This window comes from Mus pahari, chromosome 8 (assembly GCF_900095145.1).
Source record: "Mus pahari chromosome 8, PAHARI_EIJ_v1.1, whole genome shotgun sequence".
Classification (NCBI taxonomy): domain Eukaryota; kingdom Metazoa; phylum Chordata; class Mammalia; order Rodentia; family Muridae; genus Mus; species Mus pahari.
In genome coordinates, this window is record NC_034597.1 from 24,804,906 (window position 1) to 24,826,191 (window position 21,286).

Consider the following 21,286-nt stretch of genomic DNA (forward strand, 5'->3'; position numbering starts at 1 on the left):
GAGAGAGAGAGAGAGAGAGACAGAGACAGAGACAGAGACAGAGACAGAGACAGAGACAGAGACAGAGACAGAGAGACAGAGACAGATCAATAAAGGGAAGGAAGGACACACACACACACACACACACTCAACTCACTCACACAAGGTAATGGGCCGAGGAAGGAGAGGGAGGAGTATGCAAACATCTAGTGGGTAATGTGTCCGTTTCTGGGAGGTGCAAAGTGGTCCAGTTGATGCAGAAAGACCTGGCATGTGGCAGGGACTTCATACTCCATTTATTTGTCATAAGATGACATCTGGGAACCAAATACTATGTGGCAGCTCTTCGTCATAAATACAGTCACCACTCAGCATCCACAAGAAATGGATTCTAGGACTCCAGCAGATCCCCAAACCCACAGAAGTTCTAGAGCACTCAGAATGCCCAATTCAAGGTATGCCTTACTATATAGTATAGGGGACAATGACAGAAAATGTCTGTACATATTTGGTATATACAAAGTAAACATTTCAACATGCAGTTAGCTGAATCTGCAGGCTGTGCATATGGTGGGCTGGCTGTGATGGCGTCTGTCCGATCATTTTCCCTTGCCTCTTTCTCTCGGCTCCTGTGGCCCACGTGAGAGTCTCCTGTTATCAGATAGTGAAGGGTGTCCTCCTGCACCAGTGCAGCTTGTACCCTGCCTCTCTGGGCAGAGCTGAAGAGATGAATCTGAGGGTGGGCCACTCCCTATTAATTCTTCCTCCAAACTATTTCCATCGCAGGTGAAGAGTTCTTTTTTCTGGACAAGGACACTAGATTGTGCAAAGTCGCCCCAGAAGGCTGGAGAGAGCAGCACCCGAAAGGTTCCGTGGACACTTTAACACTCTTTCTGCGGATAAGGTTCTTTGTCAGTCACTACGGGCTGCTCCGGTGAGTGCCTCAGCCCATTCCTGGGATCGGTTAAGGGTCTATGCCCGTCCAGGCTGGCACTGCAGGTAGCGGGGAGCAGAGGCAGGGCTGAGAGGATGGTAGATCACATGTAACATATAAAGGTCCATTTCTGTCCGTGGGATTCTGATGTAATAGAATTAAGAGGAAAACTAGTCTTTCAGAGGTAGACCCTAATCAAAATGAGAAATTGCTTCCTGTATTTCAAGCACAACCCACCCAACATCAATGTTCTCTTTTCAGTAAGTCCCTGCTGTGCACGCTCCACAGCTCGGGGTGGGGGTTGCAGAGTAAGGCATTGGCATGAGCTCACCATCTCTGTCTTCCGTTGCTTACTAGAGACACTACCTAACTGCATATCAGTTTTATACCAGCTTGAACTGCATCCTCATGGATGTCTGGTATTGAGAAGCCCTCTTCAGGAGGAGGAGGCACAGTGAGGGTGGACGAACTCACACTAACCTCTGTGGCTATGCTGTCTGGGTTCTGCTGGGTTGTATCCATTTTCTCAGACTTTCCTGGCTCTCACCATCCAGGCTGTCTTTATCCCTGTGTTCCTTTCCTAGGCACAGCCTGACAAGGCATCAGTTTTACCTGCAGCTTCGGAAAGACATTTTAGAAGAGAAACTGTATTGCAATGATGAGACACTGCTGCAACTGGGGGTCCTTGCCCTGCAGGCTGAGTTCGGGAGCTATCCTAAGGAGGTAGGGGTGGTACCTGGGGCCCTCGGGTGGAATCACTAGAAAGGTGACTATGGGAAGCAGAGGCTGTAAAGAATATAGAGGCTTTGTGTTTTATGAGAAGACTTGCTAGCATCTACAACGGAGACTGGGGTAAACTATGCCCATTCACCACCTACACACCCGTTCACTTATCAAACAAGCTCTCACTGAACACTGAGCAAGTGTTCTGGTTCTATAAGGATAAACATACCAAGTTCACACGTTGTAACGAGCTCTAGTCTAGTGCATTCCTCATATCAGGCAACTATGCTATTATAATGAAATACTTCCAAAAGTTATAAAGAGGAAAGGGTTGTTTAGCACAAAGGTTTAGAAGCTTGAAGTCCAAGTTTGGGCTACCCCATTGGTTTGGCCTCTGATAAGGCAGCTGGGTATCTCATATTAGGAGTGCATGTCAGGAGGAACTAACATTGCAAAGTAGAAAGTCAGAGGGAGAGAGGCTGAAGTCCCATGGTCCTTTCTGAAGAGAAACCTCCAAGGATCTAAGGACCCCCACTTGTTATTTTTCCATGAAAGCTCTATTATTTCCTGATAGCATCTCACTGGATGCAAGACTATTCACAGTAGACCCTTGGGAGTCACCCAGACCAAAGCCACACCACAGCAACGTACATTCTTCTTGAGTTTCTATCACCACCACCACCAATATCAATAGCCAATCTTTATTAAGAGATCACTCTATCTGCCATTGACCTAAGTATCTAACCCACATGAATATTGCAAAGTTGATATTACATATTCTGGATGGATATTCTGTAGCATATGTGGCTACTAATGGTTATAGTCTAAATTTGAGTCTGATTGTGTGTCAGTCACTGGAAGTTTTACTGAGAGGCATGTCCTCTCAAACAGTGGCTCTTGTTGGCCATAACAGCTTCTTGCCATAGCAGCAGAATCATATATAAGTCAGGGTATGGATTTGGGCAGGTGGGGAAGTGGGGAGGATCTAGGGAAGTTGGGGGTAACTATAATCAGAATATACTGTATAAAAAACTCTATCTTCAATAATTATATGTCAATAAGCTTTATTTTTTAGAGCAGTTTTAGCTTTATAGTGAGATCAAGTTGAAGATGCAGAGACTTCTTGTATAGTCTTCCCAAACAAACAACGTAACTATCTTGCTGTGTTTGTTACAATCAACCAACCTGTTCTGACACATTGTGATCACCTAGAATACATAGTGCTTGATTTTCTGTGTGTGGGAACCTCAAACAGCATTAGGGGACTATGCTAGATTTCCATCACTGTAACAAAATACCTGTGGCCATCGACTTACAAGGAGGAAAGATGTATTTGACTCATAGTTTCAGAAGTTTTAATCATTTGGTTGTTGGCTCTGTCACTTTGGGATGGGGTGACATAGGAAATCATGATAGAAGTGACTAATGAAGGCTGTTCACCTCAAGGCAAGCAGGAAGGATAGGGGAGGAGTCTGGGGTCTCAATATTTCAAGGGAGACATTAGTCTTTAGGGACCCAACTCCTCTCACATAGCAACGTCTTAGAGCAGTAGTTCTCAACTTCCTAATGCTTCGACCCTTTAATACAGTTCCTCATGGTTTTAGTGAGCCCAACCATAAACTATTTTTGTTGCCACTCCATAAATGCAGTTTTGCTAGTTATGAATCCTAATGTAAATATATGACATGCAGGATATCTGATATGTGACCCCTGTGAAAGGGTCATTCAACCCCCAAAGGAGTCGAGACCCACAATTGAGATCCACTGTTTTAAAGCTTACACATCCTTTTAATAGTACCAAGGGCTTTGAAACCACATGGCCTTCAGGGAACATTTAACATTCTAACTACAGCAAGGAGGCTTTAAAGGGGACAGCCGTTCTCTGTGTTGTTACTGGGAAGAAGGAAGAGGCTTTTGACATTTCATGAGGTGATGGGGGATGGCTAGGTGGCACCTGTCACACTTGGAGCGACTTTGTGGTACTAAAGGAGCTTATGTTTTGTTTGGTAAGTGCTTCTGGTGATGGGGAGAATGGAAAGCTGCTGTCGTGGAAGATGGGCGCCCTGCAGAATTTTAAGCAGGGAAGTAACATGATTACATTTGCATTTTAAAGAAGGAGACAAAGGCAATTTAGTATAAAAATAAATCTCTTTAATCACGCCATCACAGCAGAACAGCGTTCCATGGGCACAGAGTCCTCCCGTCTGATCTCACGTGGAGATTTTATGTAGTCGTAGACATGGCTACACCCCAGCTGCACCCTGTCCTCTTGTGATTTGTAGCCTTCCTGAGTGTGCCACGGAGCTTGCCCGTTAGGATTCTATGGGGCTGGGACTTCCTTCATGTATCCAGTCCCTGTTGGGCATTCCCTTAAAGTTCCATGTAAGTGACCATTGCAATTACAACCACACCAGTTGCACCTGAATGCTCTCTTTTATAGAGGCCGTGGAGATCAAAGTACTTGTGCCTAGAACTTTCTGGGTCCATGTTGATGTCTTTTCTTAGCAAGTGACAAAGATGCTATATGACTTTTCCCCCTCCCTAAATGTTATATAAACATAATATTTCAAGATATATGTTAGTGTTCTGTCACTGTGGCAGAATACCTGAGGTAACCAACTAAAGGAAGAAAGTTTTATTTTGGCTTCACAGGTTTGGGTTCACGTTTGCAGCCTCCCTTGCTTTGGGTAGGTCTCAGTGAGGCAGCCAATGCCATGGCTACCCATGATAGCCAGAAGCAAAGCAAGAGAAAGAAGGTACGGGGCCAGGTCCCAACAGCAACCTCAAGGTCAAAATGTAAGGATCTCCCTCACTCCCCCTGGATCCAGCCTCCTAAGTGTCTCCCAACAGTGTCACTTGCTGGTGACAGCCTTTAGCATATGGACCTTTGGGAGACTTAAGATCCAAGCTAAAATGAAGCTGTTAGGTCGACAGAAAAGCTCTTGTACTAGAAGGCACATTTGTTATGGTTGATGAACCAATGCCAACAGATGGTCATCTGTTCACATGGGGTTCAGTCCTGGTGCCATGTGCTATATAGGTTTTGACAAATACATAATGGCATGTGTCACCATTCTCGTGTCATAGAGAGTATTCTCATTGCTCTAAAAACCATTAGCGCTCCCTTATTGGCGCTCTGCCTGTCCGTCGTCCTGGCGACCACTCATCTCTTTATTGTGTCTGTAGCAGGAGATCTCATATTTGGAGACAGTATGCAACTTTTCAAATGGGTTTCTGTCAGTTAGTAGCATGTGCTTAAGCACCTTCATGTCTTTTTCTTGTTAGCGCATTTCTTTTTCAGGGCTGAATAGTATGCCATTGCTCAGATGGACTGTGGTGTTTTCATTTGCTCCCTGAACAGCTTTTGTTTCCAAGGTTTGGCAACAATGAATAAAGTTGCTATTAGCAACCACATGCTGTTATTTGGTTATATTCTGTGCTGGGCATCTAACCCAGGGCCTCCTATGATGTGTTAGACGAACACTATTCTCCTGAGCTACATTCTTGGCTCCAGGGACAGTTTTTCTGTGGATGTAGGTCTTCAGGCTTTTGGAGTTGATTGCCAGGCCCTCAGTTAGAGTCTGCCTAGTACTGTGAGAAGCTGACTGACTGTCTTCCAAAGTGGCTGCACCACTTTCCACTCCCACACATAATGAATGGGATTCTGGTCGCTTCTGTTCCCAACAGCACTTGGTGGTGTCAGGGTTCTGAATTTTGGGCCATCTAATGAGATTTTTTTTTAAATGCACTAGATCACTGAAAAGTTTCTTTTCTTTTTTTATTCTCTCTCTCTCTCTCTCTCTCTCTCTCTCTCTCTCTCTCTCTCTGTGTGTGTGTGTGTGTGTGTGTGTGTCTGCTGTCTGTCTTTGATCTGAGCCCTGACTCAGTCTGGGTCACTTGGAGAATGCTGGGATTCTCAGTTTATGACCACATGTAGATAGGCCTGTGCCACAGCATGACTGTGGGGTGCAGTGGACATGGTGGTATGCCCTTCTGAACCCTGTCAGACTGACTAAACCACTCTCTGAATAGAGGTCAGATTCACCCAGCTTCCTTCTTCAGTATAACTAACATCAAAGCTTGGGGGACAATGGCTGGCAAGTGGTACCTCCAGGTCAGGGTAGGTGGAATCAGAAATATGGAAGTAGGGTAAACTCCACACTACCCACTCCTGTCTTACTCATCGTTTTGCAGTGGACCTGGAGATGGTGTCTTTATGAACTACACTGTTTGTCCCCAAGTCTATGTTGAGAAAACTCAGTACTAGGCACCAAATAACATGGGTCATCTAGTCTCTCCTGAGAGGCTGGAGTCTCAGTTTCCTAAGCTTCAGATCTGGGGGAGGTTGAGGTCAGGGGTGGGAATGGGGAAGAGGGACCTGGTCTCCTGGGGCATGGTTCTATAAAGAGATGATGTCATAGCCAAGACTTCCTTGTTGTTTAAACCCACTTCTAATATAGGACCCAACACTATGTCCCAGAGGCACCTCAAAAGGTGCCTTGTCCTTGACTATTGGAACTGTGGTTTCACACACATCTCTCTTCCATTCTGAACTGGCTGAAAGGCCCCCTGGCTAATCTTTCCTCTGCATGTTCTTCCCAGCAGGTGGAGGGCAAAGCATACTTCCGAATTCAAGATTACATCCCGGCAAGGCTTATTGAGAGGATGACAGCGATCCGGGTCCAAGTAGAAGTCTCAGAAATGCACCGGCTCAGTTCTGCGCCGTGGGGAGAGGATGCTGAGCTGGAGTTCTTGGAGGTGAGGCCTCTGGCGTCTTGAGAGAGGTATTGGTGTCAGGAAATGTAGGCAGTGACTCTCTCTGCAGCCATCTCTGGGGACCAGAGGGGACCTGAGCAACATGGAGAGATTTTGGTAATAGGTGGCATTAGAAACGACCCTCAAAGGGATAGGATCTATTGGTGTAGCTGAGTGTCATGAGGCCTAGCTTTGACCTTAGAGGGGCATTCGTAGCACTTTTCTGTGGGCAGGGAGACCTCACAGATGAGACGGAGGACAGCTGAGGTAGACAACTAGACTAGGAGCTGGGCAGAGCTGTCAGGAGATTCCTTGTGTGCAGCTTTCTGAGCCTCTGTCAGCACAGCTGTATTGGGTGCAACTCCCTTCTGTTCCCTCCTCTCTCACCTTAAAGCCACAGCACCTCCATCTCACACACTGGAGAACACCAGGACCATGATCGCTTTGCTCCCTCCACTGTCTCCCATCACTGCTGGCCAGGTGCTGTGGGGAATGGAGACAAGGCCCCCGTGTTCCTATCACTGGTGGGTCCCAGGATGACAACTGTGTATCTAGGGGTAGGCACACTGTGATAGATGATCAGAGAGACTAGGACAAATGCCAGCGAGCAGAGGGATGAGGCAGGAGTAGCCTCTTTGCAGGTACATGAGCAGTGAGCATATGAATGGGGAGGATCTTCTAAAAAAAGGTTCAGACTTGGGGAACAGTCTTTCAAAAGGACATGCTAGGCAATGTACCTGTCTCTGTATCTAAGCCTTCCAACTTAGGGCAAAATATTCTCTCCATGCATTTGTTTGTTTTTGTCTTTAAGAAGAGAAGTGCATGAGAGAAACACTGCAAAAGTAAGGTTTTGACTTTTCTTTTGGGCCAGTCACGTAGGAACATGAGCCCAACACCTAATACAGGGGGGCAGTGTCTAAGTCCCACCAGAAACACTCCCTAAATTTCCCAGTCCAGCCTCATACATGTTCCCTGCCAAGAACATTCCTTTGGTGAGGAGCACAGGGAGACCTCAAAGCCATCAGCTGATGAGCGGCCATGAGCTAGAGAACGGAGCTGAAATCAAGGACTTCACCCTGCAGGTCCCTACTGTGGGGTGAATGTGCTTGCAGCCTGTGCGAGGCCGAGCTTCATGTGTGGGCTCGGTCTCATTCTCCCTCCACTTGTAGATAGATCCATGAAAAGTGACTATAAAAATAGCTACCATCTCACAAGCCTAAGGCTGAAGGATTCCTTTTTCTTCCTAGCTTCACAAAAAGCATTGGGCAGATTTCGATCATTTGCATGCAATGTTCATTCATGTTGAGACACACTCTGGCTCCCACTCTTTCCCTTGGTGGCCTGACGCAGTGACTAACTCATAGGCTGCCTGTTCTCCATACAGAGTGTTGAAAACAATGAGCTTTGCACCCATGTGAAACATCTGTATCAGGAGTGTGAGTTTGTCAGTCTTCTCCCAAATATGAAGAAAGCATTTCCCTGCCACGACACCTCAGTGAATGAACACACTTACATTTCGATACATTCAAACTTCTATATGCATTTTTGTACGTATATCTGCATTTAAAATCTGCATATATTACTTAAGTACTTATATGTATTCATATAACCCTGCATTGCAAAAGAACTGAAAATGTACTTTGAATCAACACATACTCTCCCTCAGCACTATATTCCTTGCCTTATAAATAGTTTCAATATGCAATACTGAAATTAGTATTTTTCTGTACCTATCATTGGCTGTATTTCTGTTTCATTTATTAGGGGAAGAATCTCATGTGTGGGGTCACACCAGTGTTGGCAGTGTTCAGTTTAACCACGGAGGCTACATATTGTGGAGGCAACTTGCACCCTCCTAGTTATTTCTTGTCCTTCTAACCAGGATGTCAATACCAGCAGTACCCCAGAGCCACAGAGCCTAACACATGGCTGCTGAGCCACAGAGAGTCACCAGATAGTTAACTATAGCTCCTCTAGGCTCTTCTCTTCATTTTTTAAAAAAAAAAAAAAAAAAAAAGAAGAAGAAATCATTCCCAGGTGGCTGCCTGCTGCTTGGTTCACGGATGCTGTACTCCGCCAATTCATTTCCTCCCACTGGCAGCAGACTTGGCAGCAGCCCAGTGTGGGCACTGTTAAACACCACCCTCAGTCTGGCAGATCCACAGCTGTGAGAGTGTGTGAATCCCTGAACAACCTGTTCAAGGTTAGCCCACTGTTTTCCAGGCGTCCTGAGTGCTTGGACTGTCCCCTAGGGATTGGGATTGAGATGTCTTAGGTAGAAACAATGTTGCAATCACACTGGTTAAATCCTGTAGTTATTCTACTCAGCATTCTAATTGATGCATCCCCAGGTGCTGCTGCATGTGTTTTGTTCTTCAGTGCCTGGGAGGTGGCAGGACAGCAAGGGACAGTTAGGATGGCTTGGTTCCAATCTCACTTTGTTCTCTGCTGCTGGGGGAGCAGGAGACCATGGTGGAAGGGTTGAGGAAAGGCACCGTGGGAGACAGGAGACAGATACACCATTTTACTTTTAACAGATTGAAGATGTCCTAGAAAACATTATGTATATTTATCTATGTTCCTAGTCTCTAGGGATGCTCTCAATTTTAGTTGTTGAGAGTGAATTCTTGGAGTCAAGCAGACTCTTCTATTCAGATCTCCATTCCTGCCTCCAAGGAATTTAGGCTTTTTACTTGGATCAATTGAATGATTTGTATCTCAGATATAGGAGAATTTATTTCTGATTTTTCTCTAAGCCTTACTAAACCAAAAACTGGAACATCATATCCACTACCAGTAAATTGTTCTGATATGTGTAGTAAAAAGAAATTGAAGCTATTGTTCTTAAATCGAACCGCATAAATATGGCCGCATCCATGTTTTGACTTGGAGATGTTCCAAAAGAGTCTGAATCCTAAGAAAACCTGTTCACCATCTTTGTAGCCTAGTGTCCTCTTTAAAGGTATGTGTCTCAGATGCTCTCTAGGTATTCTGCAAATGAAGAATTCTTTAGGTTCAAAAAGAAAAAAAGAAGGAAAAAAAATGTCATCATATCCATGGTGTAGTTATATTCCAGAGTAAGAAAGAATTGTCTAGCTGAATGCCTCTTCACCTTGAATAGCAATAATGGACATTTTTCACACAAGGGGCCGAGGGTCATGATTTTGAACTGGTGACATCATAGGTCCTAAATTGGCCTCTTCTTCCCTCTAGATTGTTCAGCAACTCCCAGAATATGGAGTCCTGGTTCACCGTGTTTCCCCAGAGAAGAAGAGACCAGAAGGGAAAATGGCTTTGGGGGTCTGCACCAAGGGCATCATCATCTATGAAGTCAGAGGCAGTTGCAGAATTGCAACATCCCAGTTTCCATGGAGAGAAACTGGGATGATTTCAACTCATGTGAGTGAAGCTTAGATGATAGCCACCCATGCCTCCCTTTCTCTTGATCTGTGGCTATTTTAAGTAGTATTGCTACATAAATTTCTCTTGATGTATTTATTCACACACAACCTGTGTTCTGGTGCACGGATATATTTGGAAGGATCAAATACTTAAGCAGATGGGAGTTGGGTCATCCCTGGAAGCCTTTACTTTCCCCTCATGCTACCTTGCTAGCTTGCTTTTAGTCTTGATAAATGACCTATAGCCTCAAGTGCTACATTTTTCTCCATGTGCTCTCCTTAACCCAGGGGAGTCCATCTGTGCCCAAAGCAGGGACAAGTGGGATCTGAAGGAAGAAATGAAGTTGAGGTTGATGGGAGTCTGCAAGATTTTGTAGCACCTGCCCCGAGGACTTGTGCCTCCTTTGCACACAGTACTCAGGAGCCTGGTGTGTCTCAGATGGACTGTAGGTACCCTGGTAGACGGCATTGGATGGCCACTGAAAGGTTAAAATATGCAAAGCTCCCTGAACATCCAGCTCTTTGTACACTTAAAGTCATATTAAAATCCCCCTTTCACTCTTTAGTTCCTGCATTTAATTTGTATCAACTTGGTACTGGGCCTTGGTAGCTGACTGTCCCTGCTTGTCATAGGGGTCATCCAGGTCAGTATGTCACAGGGGTCATCTAGGTCAGTATGTCACAGGGGTCATCCAGGTCAGTATGTCACAGGGGTCATCCAGGTCAGTATGTTACAGGGGTCATTCAGGTCAGTATGTCACAACGGTCCACTAATGACTCATTTGAAGTCAAAGTTCTTTGCTCAGACACATTTAGTCTTTCTTCTGTTTCCCTTTCTCTTATTGTTTTCATTTTTTCTCCTTCTTAGATCATTTTTTTTAATTATCTGATGTAAACATTTCCTAGGTAAACTGCTTCAGAATGTTTCTTTTATGTTTTTTTTTTTAAATCTTGTTTTTTGAAGTTAACATTGTCAGTGTCTGATATGCAATACAATTTCCTAATAAATTATCAGATATGCTTAGGAAAATAAAGCTTACATAAAAATATGTAATAATTAGCATATTTTGAGGTCATTAAACTGACCCACGCAGGTATTGTCAGGATATTGATATTTTTTCACCAAACTTGAATATAAACAATGTTTATATTCATGATTTTTTGGAGCATTAATTATTTTTAATTTAACTGAAAGATTTTTTTTTAAGATTTATTTATTTATTATATGTAAGTACACTGTAGCTATCGTCAGACACTCCAGAAGAGGGAGTCAGATCTTGTTACGGATGGTTGTGAGCCACCATGTGGTTGCTGGGATTTGAACTCCGGACCTTCGGAAGAACAGTCGGGTGCTCTTACCCACTGAGCCATCTCACCAGTCCAACTGAAAGATATTTAAAGAATTCAAATTATTGAATCGAATTCAACACTATTATATTGTTCACTTTATCACATGTTTAACTAAGCAAAGATTTCACTGAGATTTATCTAAATACAGACTCTCTAAGTAGTAATTTTGAAACATGGAAAAATTTGAGGCCATGAAGTTCAATAGTCCCCTTAAGTTTATTTTTATACATACATACATACATACATACATACATACATACATATGTTTCATTTTACAAGTATTTGTTTTTCATTACCAGGGCAAACAATTTTTTAAAAAATTAAATCCAGGAAGTCAACAAGCTCATAAGCTCAAAGAAACTATTTAATTAGGATTAATTAGGATTTCCATTCCCTAATGATCAATTTCTTCCTTGGCATGCATGGACTATTATGCTGTAAAGTCATCACGTGACATAATATCACCAGATGCTCATGGACAGTTAAACATCTTACAGAGAAAATGACTCTTCATGCTTCTGCAAACCCCAAGTAGTGAGCTCTGAGAAACCTAAGAACTGAGAGATCAGCTCAGGAAGGCTCAGTTCTTGCAGTGATAGCTGGAGCCAGGATGCTGCAGACACACCCCTTTCATCTTTTCACCCTGCGGGGAGGTAGCCAAGGGAATGTGGATGCCTTTTTCAAAAAGTACAATCCCTGGGTACCGTAACATCTATGCATTCTTAATTATTCAATCAAAAATCATCCCTTTTAGAACAAGGAGCCTGATGGTGTTGATAACTGTAGTGTTTTCCAACATTACCTCTAATCTTTAGAGATAAAGGCACAGCAAAACAGACTATAAAAGACTACATGTGGTTCTCTTTAAGCAAAAGAAAACAAAGTTGCAAATAGAAGCTTTTTCATCTCATGAAAGGGGATGTTGTTTAGAATAAGAAAAGAAGGCCCCAAAGACACAAATTTTAAAAGCCAGAGGATATACTTTTTAAATAACTTAAATGCCAGAAAAAAAATACTTCATTAAATAACTTCTTGACAAAGCCTGAATAGTTTCTCATTTCAGATTTTGGGTGGCATAGTCTTTCCTTTATTTTTCCCCCCACATGACAGCATTTTACAATACTTTATCAAGAGAGAATAGAAATACAGTTTAACAGATTTGTTAGTGTGGCAGGATAGGTCAAGTGTGCAGTTTGTACAAGAAAACTCTTGCTCATTGTAGTGTAAGTTTCTGTGCTACAAATGCAGACTGAGTGTGTGTGTGTGTGTCCCCCCCCCCCCCATTTACAAGTTCGTTTGAGAATAGTTATTAGATTTTGTTTTTATTTGATTGACTGCTTAATCGATTGAGGCAGGGTCTCATTATGCAGTTCTGGTTGGAGTAGAGATCCACCTGCCAATACCTCCTGAGTGTTGGGATTAGAGGAGCGTGTTGCTATACCCAGCACGCGGTGCACTCTGAGGACTGCAGATCTGTTCCTAGACTCTAGGATTTCTAGGTCATGTTTAAAGATAATGATTCCCCATTCCGCAGTCATGAAGACAAGATGCTCACAGAAGCAATAAGAACAAGTGAAAGTTTATTACAGAAAAGAAGGGCAGAGCTGCCATAGGCAGAGGATCAGGAACAAAGATGCAAGCTGCATTTCGCGGAGAAGCGTTTCTGTTCTTTTCCAGACAAGGGAGGAGGCTTCCAGTGCGCATGCGCTACTTGGCACGAGGCTCAAAACACTCCTATACTTTTGTTCTGTCTCTCCATTGGGGGAGCTCTCACTATGCTAATGTATTATAATGAGGCATAAAGAGGACCCGGGTCAGTTTCCTTGCTGCCTTGGTGGTGGCTGGTCCTGAATACAGCTCAGAGTTTCTCTGCTTGCTTATTACAGTGCAGCTGCCTCCCTATTTTCGCTCACTCCCTGCCCCATCAGAGCAAGAAGCTTGGAGCTTGGCGCATGTACGATAAAAACAATGGGAATGCTTGCCCGCCATTTAACAATGTACTTGTGAGGACCCAGTGTTCCCTGACTCACTTCACGTTCTTTCTGTCCAGCACACTCCTTGATAATAGCAATTATATGATGAGAAGAAGAAGAAGGACTTTCTTTAGCCATTGTCTAAGAAAAGAAATTGAGCCTTTGTTGTCAGTCATTCATTACCTGCCCTGCATTTCCAGAAGTGTGTTGCTATCAAGTTGGGGAGCTGATCTTTTACTGCTGCTCACACACGTGTACTTCAAGGGATAGGTAAAGATGGTCAGGGTTCTAAGTCTGCGCTTGCTTCCTCCAGAGAAAAAAGCTCACCATCACCAGCAGCACCACTGGGAAGAAGTACACCTTTGTCACCGATTCAGCCAAGACCTGTAGATACTTGCTGGGCCTCTGCTCTTCCCAGCACTGGTTTAATGCACAGACGGGCTCTAAGCGTCCTTCCCATCTTTTTACTGGTGAGTATGTACTACACGCAAGTGAACATGTTTTCTCTTTCACAAAACTGCAAATGACACTACAGCAAACTGATACAGTCTTCTCAGAATGCAACTGTAATCTGTCTCTCTCTCTCTCTCTCTCTCTCTCTCTCCCCCCCTTTTCCTCCCTCTCCATTCCCTCCCTCCCTCTGTCCATCAATCTAACTTTGTAGAAGCTGAAAGGGGGTTTATATCCTTTGAACTCACAATTTGACTGCAGATATTTGTCCTATGGTAGTAAATGCAGGAGTTGATGGCGAGTGGAGCTGTCCATGACATGGTGCTGAGAGAGGGGACAACAGAGACCTATGTGCTGCTATGCAAGGGAACAGCTCCTCCCTTCAATAGGGGGTGGGGAACGCTAAATGAGAGCAGGAGCAACCTAGAAATGAAATCTTATTTTATTTAGGTTTTGGTGATTTATTTTTAAATTTGAATGGATAGCTTATCTAGTTATAAAACTAGAAAAAAATACAGAAATAAATAAAACCCAAATCTTAATACCTTAAGGAATTACACATGTGAGCACGGCTATTTTCTTAATATTTCTCAGTATTAAACTTTACCAATGAGCTTGTATTACTGATGTAGTTAAAGAAGAGATTAATGGCTAAGATGAGGCCATACAATCGCACAGCACTACTCAGTGTTTATTGACTCTGTGCTACGGAGCCATTGGCTATTTCTCTTCCTCCTTTTCCTTGTGATAATCTCTTCAAAAATGACCTCATTTTGGGCCTGGAGAGATTCGGGTCTGGAGAGATAACTCAGCGGTTAAGAGCATTGGCTGTTTCATCAGGGATGTGGATTTGATGTCCAGTGTCCACATGGCACTTATAACATCTGTAACTCTAGTTCCAGGGGATCCCAAGCCCTCTTCTGGACTCCACCGGCACCAGACATGCAAGTGGTAGACAGACAGACATGCAGGAAAGACACTCTCCTAAACCCCCATACACACACACATGAAAATGTCATTTATGACCACAGCATAGGCATTGTTCTCTCAAACTCCACTAGTTAAGTCAGCCTATGAGGCTAGAACCAGCACTACTGTGAGGGACAACAGGGTGTAGAGAAATGAAACCGTGTATCAACTGCTTGATGCTGGGGCTTCCAGAACCCAGAGCCCATCTGCTTTCCCCCGCTTCTGCCCCTCACCATTTTCCTAGTGGAGCCTTGAATGCCTGAGACTTCTGAGTGTGGCCCTCACCATGCTTGTTCTTGATGTCTAAGTGTATTTCTTCTGTTTATAAACGGGAACAGTTAGCTACAATGATGCACTGAGAACCGCTGAGCTACTAAGGATGCAGGATCTCAGGACCTGCCCCACAGCTATTGAACCAGAACCTGTGTGCAACAGAACCTAAGTGACTTCAACCCAAGGATAAGTCAGAGAGGCCCTGGCTAACGCAGAAACAAACCTCAGGTGTCCCTTAGATTCAGCTGAGTGCCACTTACTGGCGGAGGTCACATCCCCTCTCTGAATCTTGGTGTCATCATTAGGCCACACTGAGCTGCCCAGGTCTGTGCTATGCACCAATGGGCAGCATGTCATGTTTCTAGCTCATTGCCCAGTGCTCCCTGTACAGTGGCAATGGTGACAGTGGCTTTCTTCCACCTCTGGGCTTTGTTTCTGTGGCAGCCAATATACACAAAGGTGCCAGTCCCTGGCCTGAATGAATTGGAGAACAGGATCAGAGCTTTCAGAAACAGAACCAAACACAGGGAGGAAAAGTAACTCAAGGTCTAAACCAGCACAAACCTGTACCTATGCCCCTGAAACATGGGGTGCTGGTTCCAGAAGAGTTCCAGGGATCTAGAGATGATAAATTGTACCTGATGTATCTGCTGCTGCTGAGATACTGTGTGTAAACACTACCGATACTGTTCTTATTGCCTGGTTTCAGCAACGGTTTATGTCGCTGAATGTTTATACAGACACTCTGAGCTCACTTGTGAAATTGGTCCTTCAGGCCTACTTTTGCTCTTAGTACACTGTTTTTTCAAATTTCAAATTCTGTCATCTCAGGAGTTTTCAGGGCTCTAACATTTCATTTACATTAAAAAGATCCACTTAAACAATTTCCCTTTGCCCTTTAAGAATCTCTGTGAGAACCTTTCTACAGATACCATTTTCCACCCCCATCCCCTGTGCCTATGTGTGCATATGTGTGTGTGTGCATGTGTGTGTATGCACATATGAGCATGTATGCACATGTGTGTACATACATATGGAAGTCAGAGGACCAGCTCAGGTGTCTGCCCTCAGGAGCTGTCTACCATTCCTTTTGAGATAGGATCTCCAGCAGACAAGCCGAGGTTGCTGATTGGATAATGTTATTGGGCCAGTGAGTCCCAGGGATCAGTCTGTCTCCTCCACCCCTGCCCCAGCACTGGGATCAAAAGTATGCACCCCTGTGCCTGACTTCTCTCTGTCAATTTTGAAGCTCAAACTCAGATCCTGGTGTTTGCAAGACTGAGAAGTTCCCCCAGATGCCAGACATCAGTTTCTTTGTCTTTTTTTTCTTTTTCTTTTTTTGGTTTTTAGAGACAGGGTTTCTCTGTATAGCCCTGGATGTCCTAGAACTCACTCTGTAGACCAGGCTGGCCTCAAGCTCAATAATCTGCCTGCCTCTGCCTCCCGAGTGCTCGGATTAAAGGAGTGTGCCACGATGCCCGGCCAGACATCAGTTTCAATGCTGCCTGGAGTGGACTCGGAGTCATTTATCAGCCCTTTTTGCGGGTGGGTCTTGGGTTTTGGGGTGTGCTTGGCCTTTCTCTGAGTCTTTGCTTACAGGACTGCTCTTCTGATGCCCAGGGTCTCACCCCAGTGACTTTCCCCTTAGTTCAGGATGATTCTTGGGTGTTTGGGATGCTATAACTAACCTGGGCTTGAGCCCTCAATATCCAGACAAAATCAGATGCTCATCAGCTGCATTCCTGACATCACATTTATATTGTGAATTTCCCAGTGGACAGTGGCAGTGGGAAGACACTGCCCTCTCAAAATGCCAGTGTCTTTGGGGCATTCTTAGCAACAGAAAGATGCAGTTTTGACCAAGGCCTTGTTAACCTAAGAGATCTTTTAGTGAAGTCTCATTTTTGTATGAGTAATACAAATAGTGGAGTGTGGTATTCCTTATGACCACAGCCTCATTTTCATTGCCAGAGTCTTTTCTTAAGCTTTCTGAGAAGGGAGAAAGGATTGGAGCTGAGGGCCAGCACTTCTTTATTTTATTTTTATTTTATTTTATTTTATTTTATTTTATTTTATTTTATTTTTGGTTTTTCAAGACAGGGTTTNTCTGTGTATCCNTGGCTGTCCTGGAACTTACTCTGTAGACCAGGCTGGCCGTGTACTCAGAAATCCACCTGCCTCTGCTTCCCAAGTGCTGGGATTAAAGGCGTGCACCACCTCTGCCTGGCCAAAGGCCAGCACTTCTAATGTGTGCTTATAGGATCTGGCAGGAGACTCTGACTTCTGGGGCAAAGTAAACCCTGTTGATATCAAAGATTGTATTTCACAGGGAGAGCCTGATTTGGGATGTCTGGTGCTTTGTTACAGGACTGTTTGCAAGGGCAGACCTGTGAGGATAAATGCAGAATGAGCTGTGACAGCTAACTTTGCCTAGGCCCTGCTGGAGCTTTGAGTGGCACAAGTTAGAACTGGTTCCTGGCTCCCAGCCTATCTGCTCAGAGACCATCTCATCTCTCTTCTTAGGCTTCTTTCATTAGCAAGTATTTATTAGAAGAACTTGCACTTGAGAGCTAGGCACAAGAACTCCCCAAGTTAGCAGGGGGCAGCTTTTAAGTCTCTCAGTGCAGAAAAAGAGTTGGGAGAGAGAGAGAGACGAATCATGGTCAGAAGTGTGTTACTGTATCAAGAGCAACTAGTGAAGCCAGTATAATCTCGTGTGTATGTCTGTCTCCCCCCTCCCCCAAATTCAGGTCAGGATACGTTTGCACAAATAGCCAGCTTGAGTTCTGCACACCAGACACAAGCCAATCCTATCACTTGGATTCAGAAACTGTCCTGCTCAGAAAATGAGTTGTGTGTACCCAAGTTGCAAGATGCCACAGGAGGCAAACTGGGCCCATCCATGGAGAACAAGCAAGGTAGCAAGGAGCCCGGGATGGAGAGAATTGGAAGCAGGTAGGCTTCATCTTTCTGCAGAGCTGGACCACCAGGCATGTGGTGCAGTGGACCCAGCTGTACCTGAAGCTTTAAAGTCTGTGGGCTTTAATGCCTAAGAACATGGATGTTCACTGGGTTGCTATTAACGAGATCCAGAGATGGACCATAGACCACTGTTTAAGCTGACTGCCCCAGGGCCAGATGTTACTCTCATATCCTCTGTTCAGACCTTCTTGTAGAGAGAGAACTACCAGTGACAGGAAGCTGAAGAAGGCAAAATTAGCAAATGCCAGGAATCACCACTGGGCTATCATAAGCCAGGCACCGCTCTGGGCATCTGTTCCCCAGCTGACTTAACCCACACAATGCTGTGACATTGTTTGTTTTATCTTTTCCTATTTTCCAGAAGGGGAAACTCAAGGGTTAGGACGCAAACACAGCAGCCTGTCCTGGAGATCATACTTGTCACCCTGACCGGTCGCTACTCTCCAGCCCCACAGCTTGTCATCCAAATTCAAACGTGAATGCAGAGAGCTCCTAATGCAGGGTTCCATTGTAAAACAATGATCCATACATTTAAAAATAGCCTAGAACTTGGATCACGCTTACAAGTCAACTACATAAATAGCACAGATTTCCAGGCTGCTTACTGTGGAGGGGGAGGTAGGATCCGCTTCGGGGAAGATGAGTTATACATCTGCTTCAGCAGGAGGAAACAGATGATTCATTTGAACTGAAATACACGCATATCCACAGACACCTTAAAGTAATGCTTAGGAATTATTGACCACTTTTGCCGATGCAGACACACCTCTCTATGCAGCGCAAACGTCAATCCATATGGAGGAAGCAAACCTCATTCTGAGTCTCCATGACAAAGCACCCCATGAACAGCGATGCAGGCTGGCGGCCATCCTATTATCTTGCTTGACAGCTTCATGGGTTAGGAAAAGAGGCAGATCTCTGCTTTGTGTGCTGTTGAGGGCATGATGGTCATCGGAGGATGCCCCCTGTATGGAGGTGGCTGGGATACTCTATGCTGGAACCCTCAGCCTCCTTTGCAGCCTCAAGCCCTTTGCACAAAGTGGCTCCATTGAGGGTCTGCACTGTTGCTCTGAGCTCTGAGGACCTGGAAGAGCTTGCCAGTGGCCATACCATGTATTCCAGAGCCAGCACGTCCTCACTTATGCTATCATTCCTGGGCTCATAGAGATCAAAGGGAATAGAAATGGGCCTCATCTCAACGTGTGAGTCTCAGTGGGTTGGGGCCATCTTTTACCACACACACACACACACACACACACACACACACACACACACACACGAAGGCCAGAGTGCTGGCTCTCTGTTGCTATAACAAAATCCTTCAGGCAATAAACTTAAAAAGAGGTAAGGTCAATACTGGCTCACAGTCTTCAGTACACAGTCAACTGGTTATACTGATTTGGGACCAATTGTATGCCATGGCAGGAGTATGTGGTGAAAGAAGCTTATTCATTTCTGGTGAGTGGGGGAGAAAGGATAGCGAGAGAAAGGAAGCGGGGTTTTACTATCTCATTCCTCTAAAGGACTCTGTTCATGTTTTGATATAAAGTGTCTTCCAAAAAGGTTCATATACTGGAAATTTGGTTACTGTCTGGTGATGTGACTATGGGAAATGCTGGAAACTTTAAGGTATGTGATTTAGGTAGAAGCATGTCCTTAGGAGTATATTGTCCCTTGTCCTGTCAGCCCAACTGGAGTAGTTTCTTCAGTGTCTACTACATGCCTGTCCTGTCCTGGGTAGGTGCTGTGGATTTGGTATTTGCAGCACAGACATGGTCCATGCCTCCTGGTGCTCACAGATAGGCAGAAATAGCAGGTCAGATCTAGTGGGGAAGAGTGGGTCTTGCTGATAGCATGCAGGCTAGAGTCAGAATGGGAATGTCAGGCAGCCTGTGGCATTGACCCTAAGGGGACCCTCATCACCAATGCCATTCATAGAAGTTATTTACGCAGAGCTTCTGAGTACAGAGATGCTGGCCACTTGCCTCTGGTCACTCCTCTGAAACCTCTTCCTGACTGCCTGGCAGAGGGCTGGCTTCTCTGCTGCTGCACTGGCTCCATCTAAGACAGCCTCTCCCCGTGTATACCCATCCTGACAAGCACATGCCTCTCATCCGTCTGCTCTAAGCTGAGACTCCCAAGAATAGCAATGCGCCAGTTGTATCCTCAGCTCTGAAGCCAGAATGTGAAAGTTTTCAGTAAATGGATTTTGAGAGGTTGGCATTTTAATAAGAAGAAGGAGAGAAAAACAAACAAACCACTCTTGAGGTAAAATACACAAGGCATAAAATGTATCATCATAGCCATTTCATGCTCTCTACTTGGTTGTTTCTAAGGCAGTGGCATTGGATACATTTACATTGCTGTTGGGCCTCACCACCCTTCCTGGGGCTGCCCATGTGGAAAGCATCTTTCATCAGCACTCCTTCCCACCTGAGCCTAACCCGTTATCCAGTTCTTAGTGCCCACTGTCTACTTTCTGTCTGCGAGTGTGACCCCTCATATAATAACTGACTCATACCACTGTCCTTCTGAGACCCACAGTAAGTTTGGAGGATTTTTAACAATTGAGAGATAGTTTCCTGGGTGGTCCAGATCACAGGAGCCACAGAAACCCAGGCCAGATAAGCAGGCCCTTGTTGTTCTTCAAAGGGTACCACTGCATTCCCAGGCCTCTCTCTGGTTCTCCGTGGGTACTGGGATTTTTCCTTCTCTTGAGCCTCTTTGACTGCCAATGTTTCTCCCTGTGTACTTGGTCTTGAAAGACTGATGCTCCCCAAACTCCCAAAGGGCTGGCCCATCTTTGACTCATACACCCTTGGTTCTTTGCTGGTTTAGGGCTGACCCCTAGTGGGTTTTAGTCAAATTGGGTTGCATTTTCTGCAAGGCCAGAGTCAAGGGGAAGTATATACAGTAGAGGCTCCTCCCAGCTTGGAAAGAGTTGCTTTGGTCTGCCTCCCAAAACTGGGGACCCCGAGAGGGTCCATGGGCAGCTGCCTGCACCAGAATCCCCCGCTACTGTCCAGGTATGTAACCAGTGTGGTTAGGATGTCAGGGACAGGCTGCATAGCACTGTGTTGGTGGTTGGCTGTGCTGGAGGCCTACTGCTGGCTGTTCCCAAGATCGGAGCACCCACATGTTGGTGTCTGTTTGTTTTAGGGTTTTACTGCTGTGAACAGACACCATGACCAAGGCAAGTCTTATAAAAGACAACATTTAATTGGGGCTGGCTTACAGGTTCAGAGGTTCAGTCCATTATCATCAAGGTGGGAACATGGCAGCATCCAGGCAGGCATGATAAAGAAGGAGCTGAGAGTCCTACATCTTCATCTGAAGGCTGCTAGCAGAATACTGGCTTCCAGGCTGCTTGGATGAGGGTTTTCAAGCCCACACCCACAGTGACACACCTAGTCCAACAGGGCCACACCTTCTAATTGTCCCATTTCCTGGGCCAAGCATCGAACTGTACTTACCTTCTGCCTTCTGCTTCTTTCTGG

The 21,286-nt window shown here is 44.9% G+C and overlaps 1 protein-coding gene across 1 annotated transcript in view; it reads left to right on the top strand.

The window, feature by feature from the left end:
* Positions 1–21,286, top strand: part of Frmpd2 (FERM and PDZ domain containing 2) — a 64,561-nt gene that overhangs the window by 4,671 nt on the left and 38,604 nt on the right. Inside the window, exons 4-9 of the mRNA XM_029541809.1 lie at positions 766–913; positions 1,498–1,636; positions 6,239–6,394; positions 9,605–9,790; positions 13,429–13,585; positions 17,558–17,762. Coding sequence (XP_029397669.1) covers positions 766–913; positions 1,498–1,636; positions 6,239–6,394; positions 9,605–9,790; positions 13,429–13,585; positions 17,558–17,762 — 991 coding nt within the window. The remainder of the gene's footprint in view (positions 1–765; positions 914–1,497; positions 1,637–6,238; positions 6,395–9,604; positions 9,791–13,428; positions 13,586–17,557; positions 17,763–21,286) is intronic.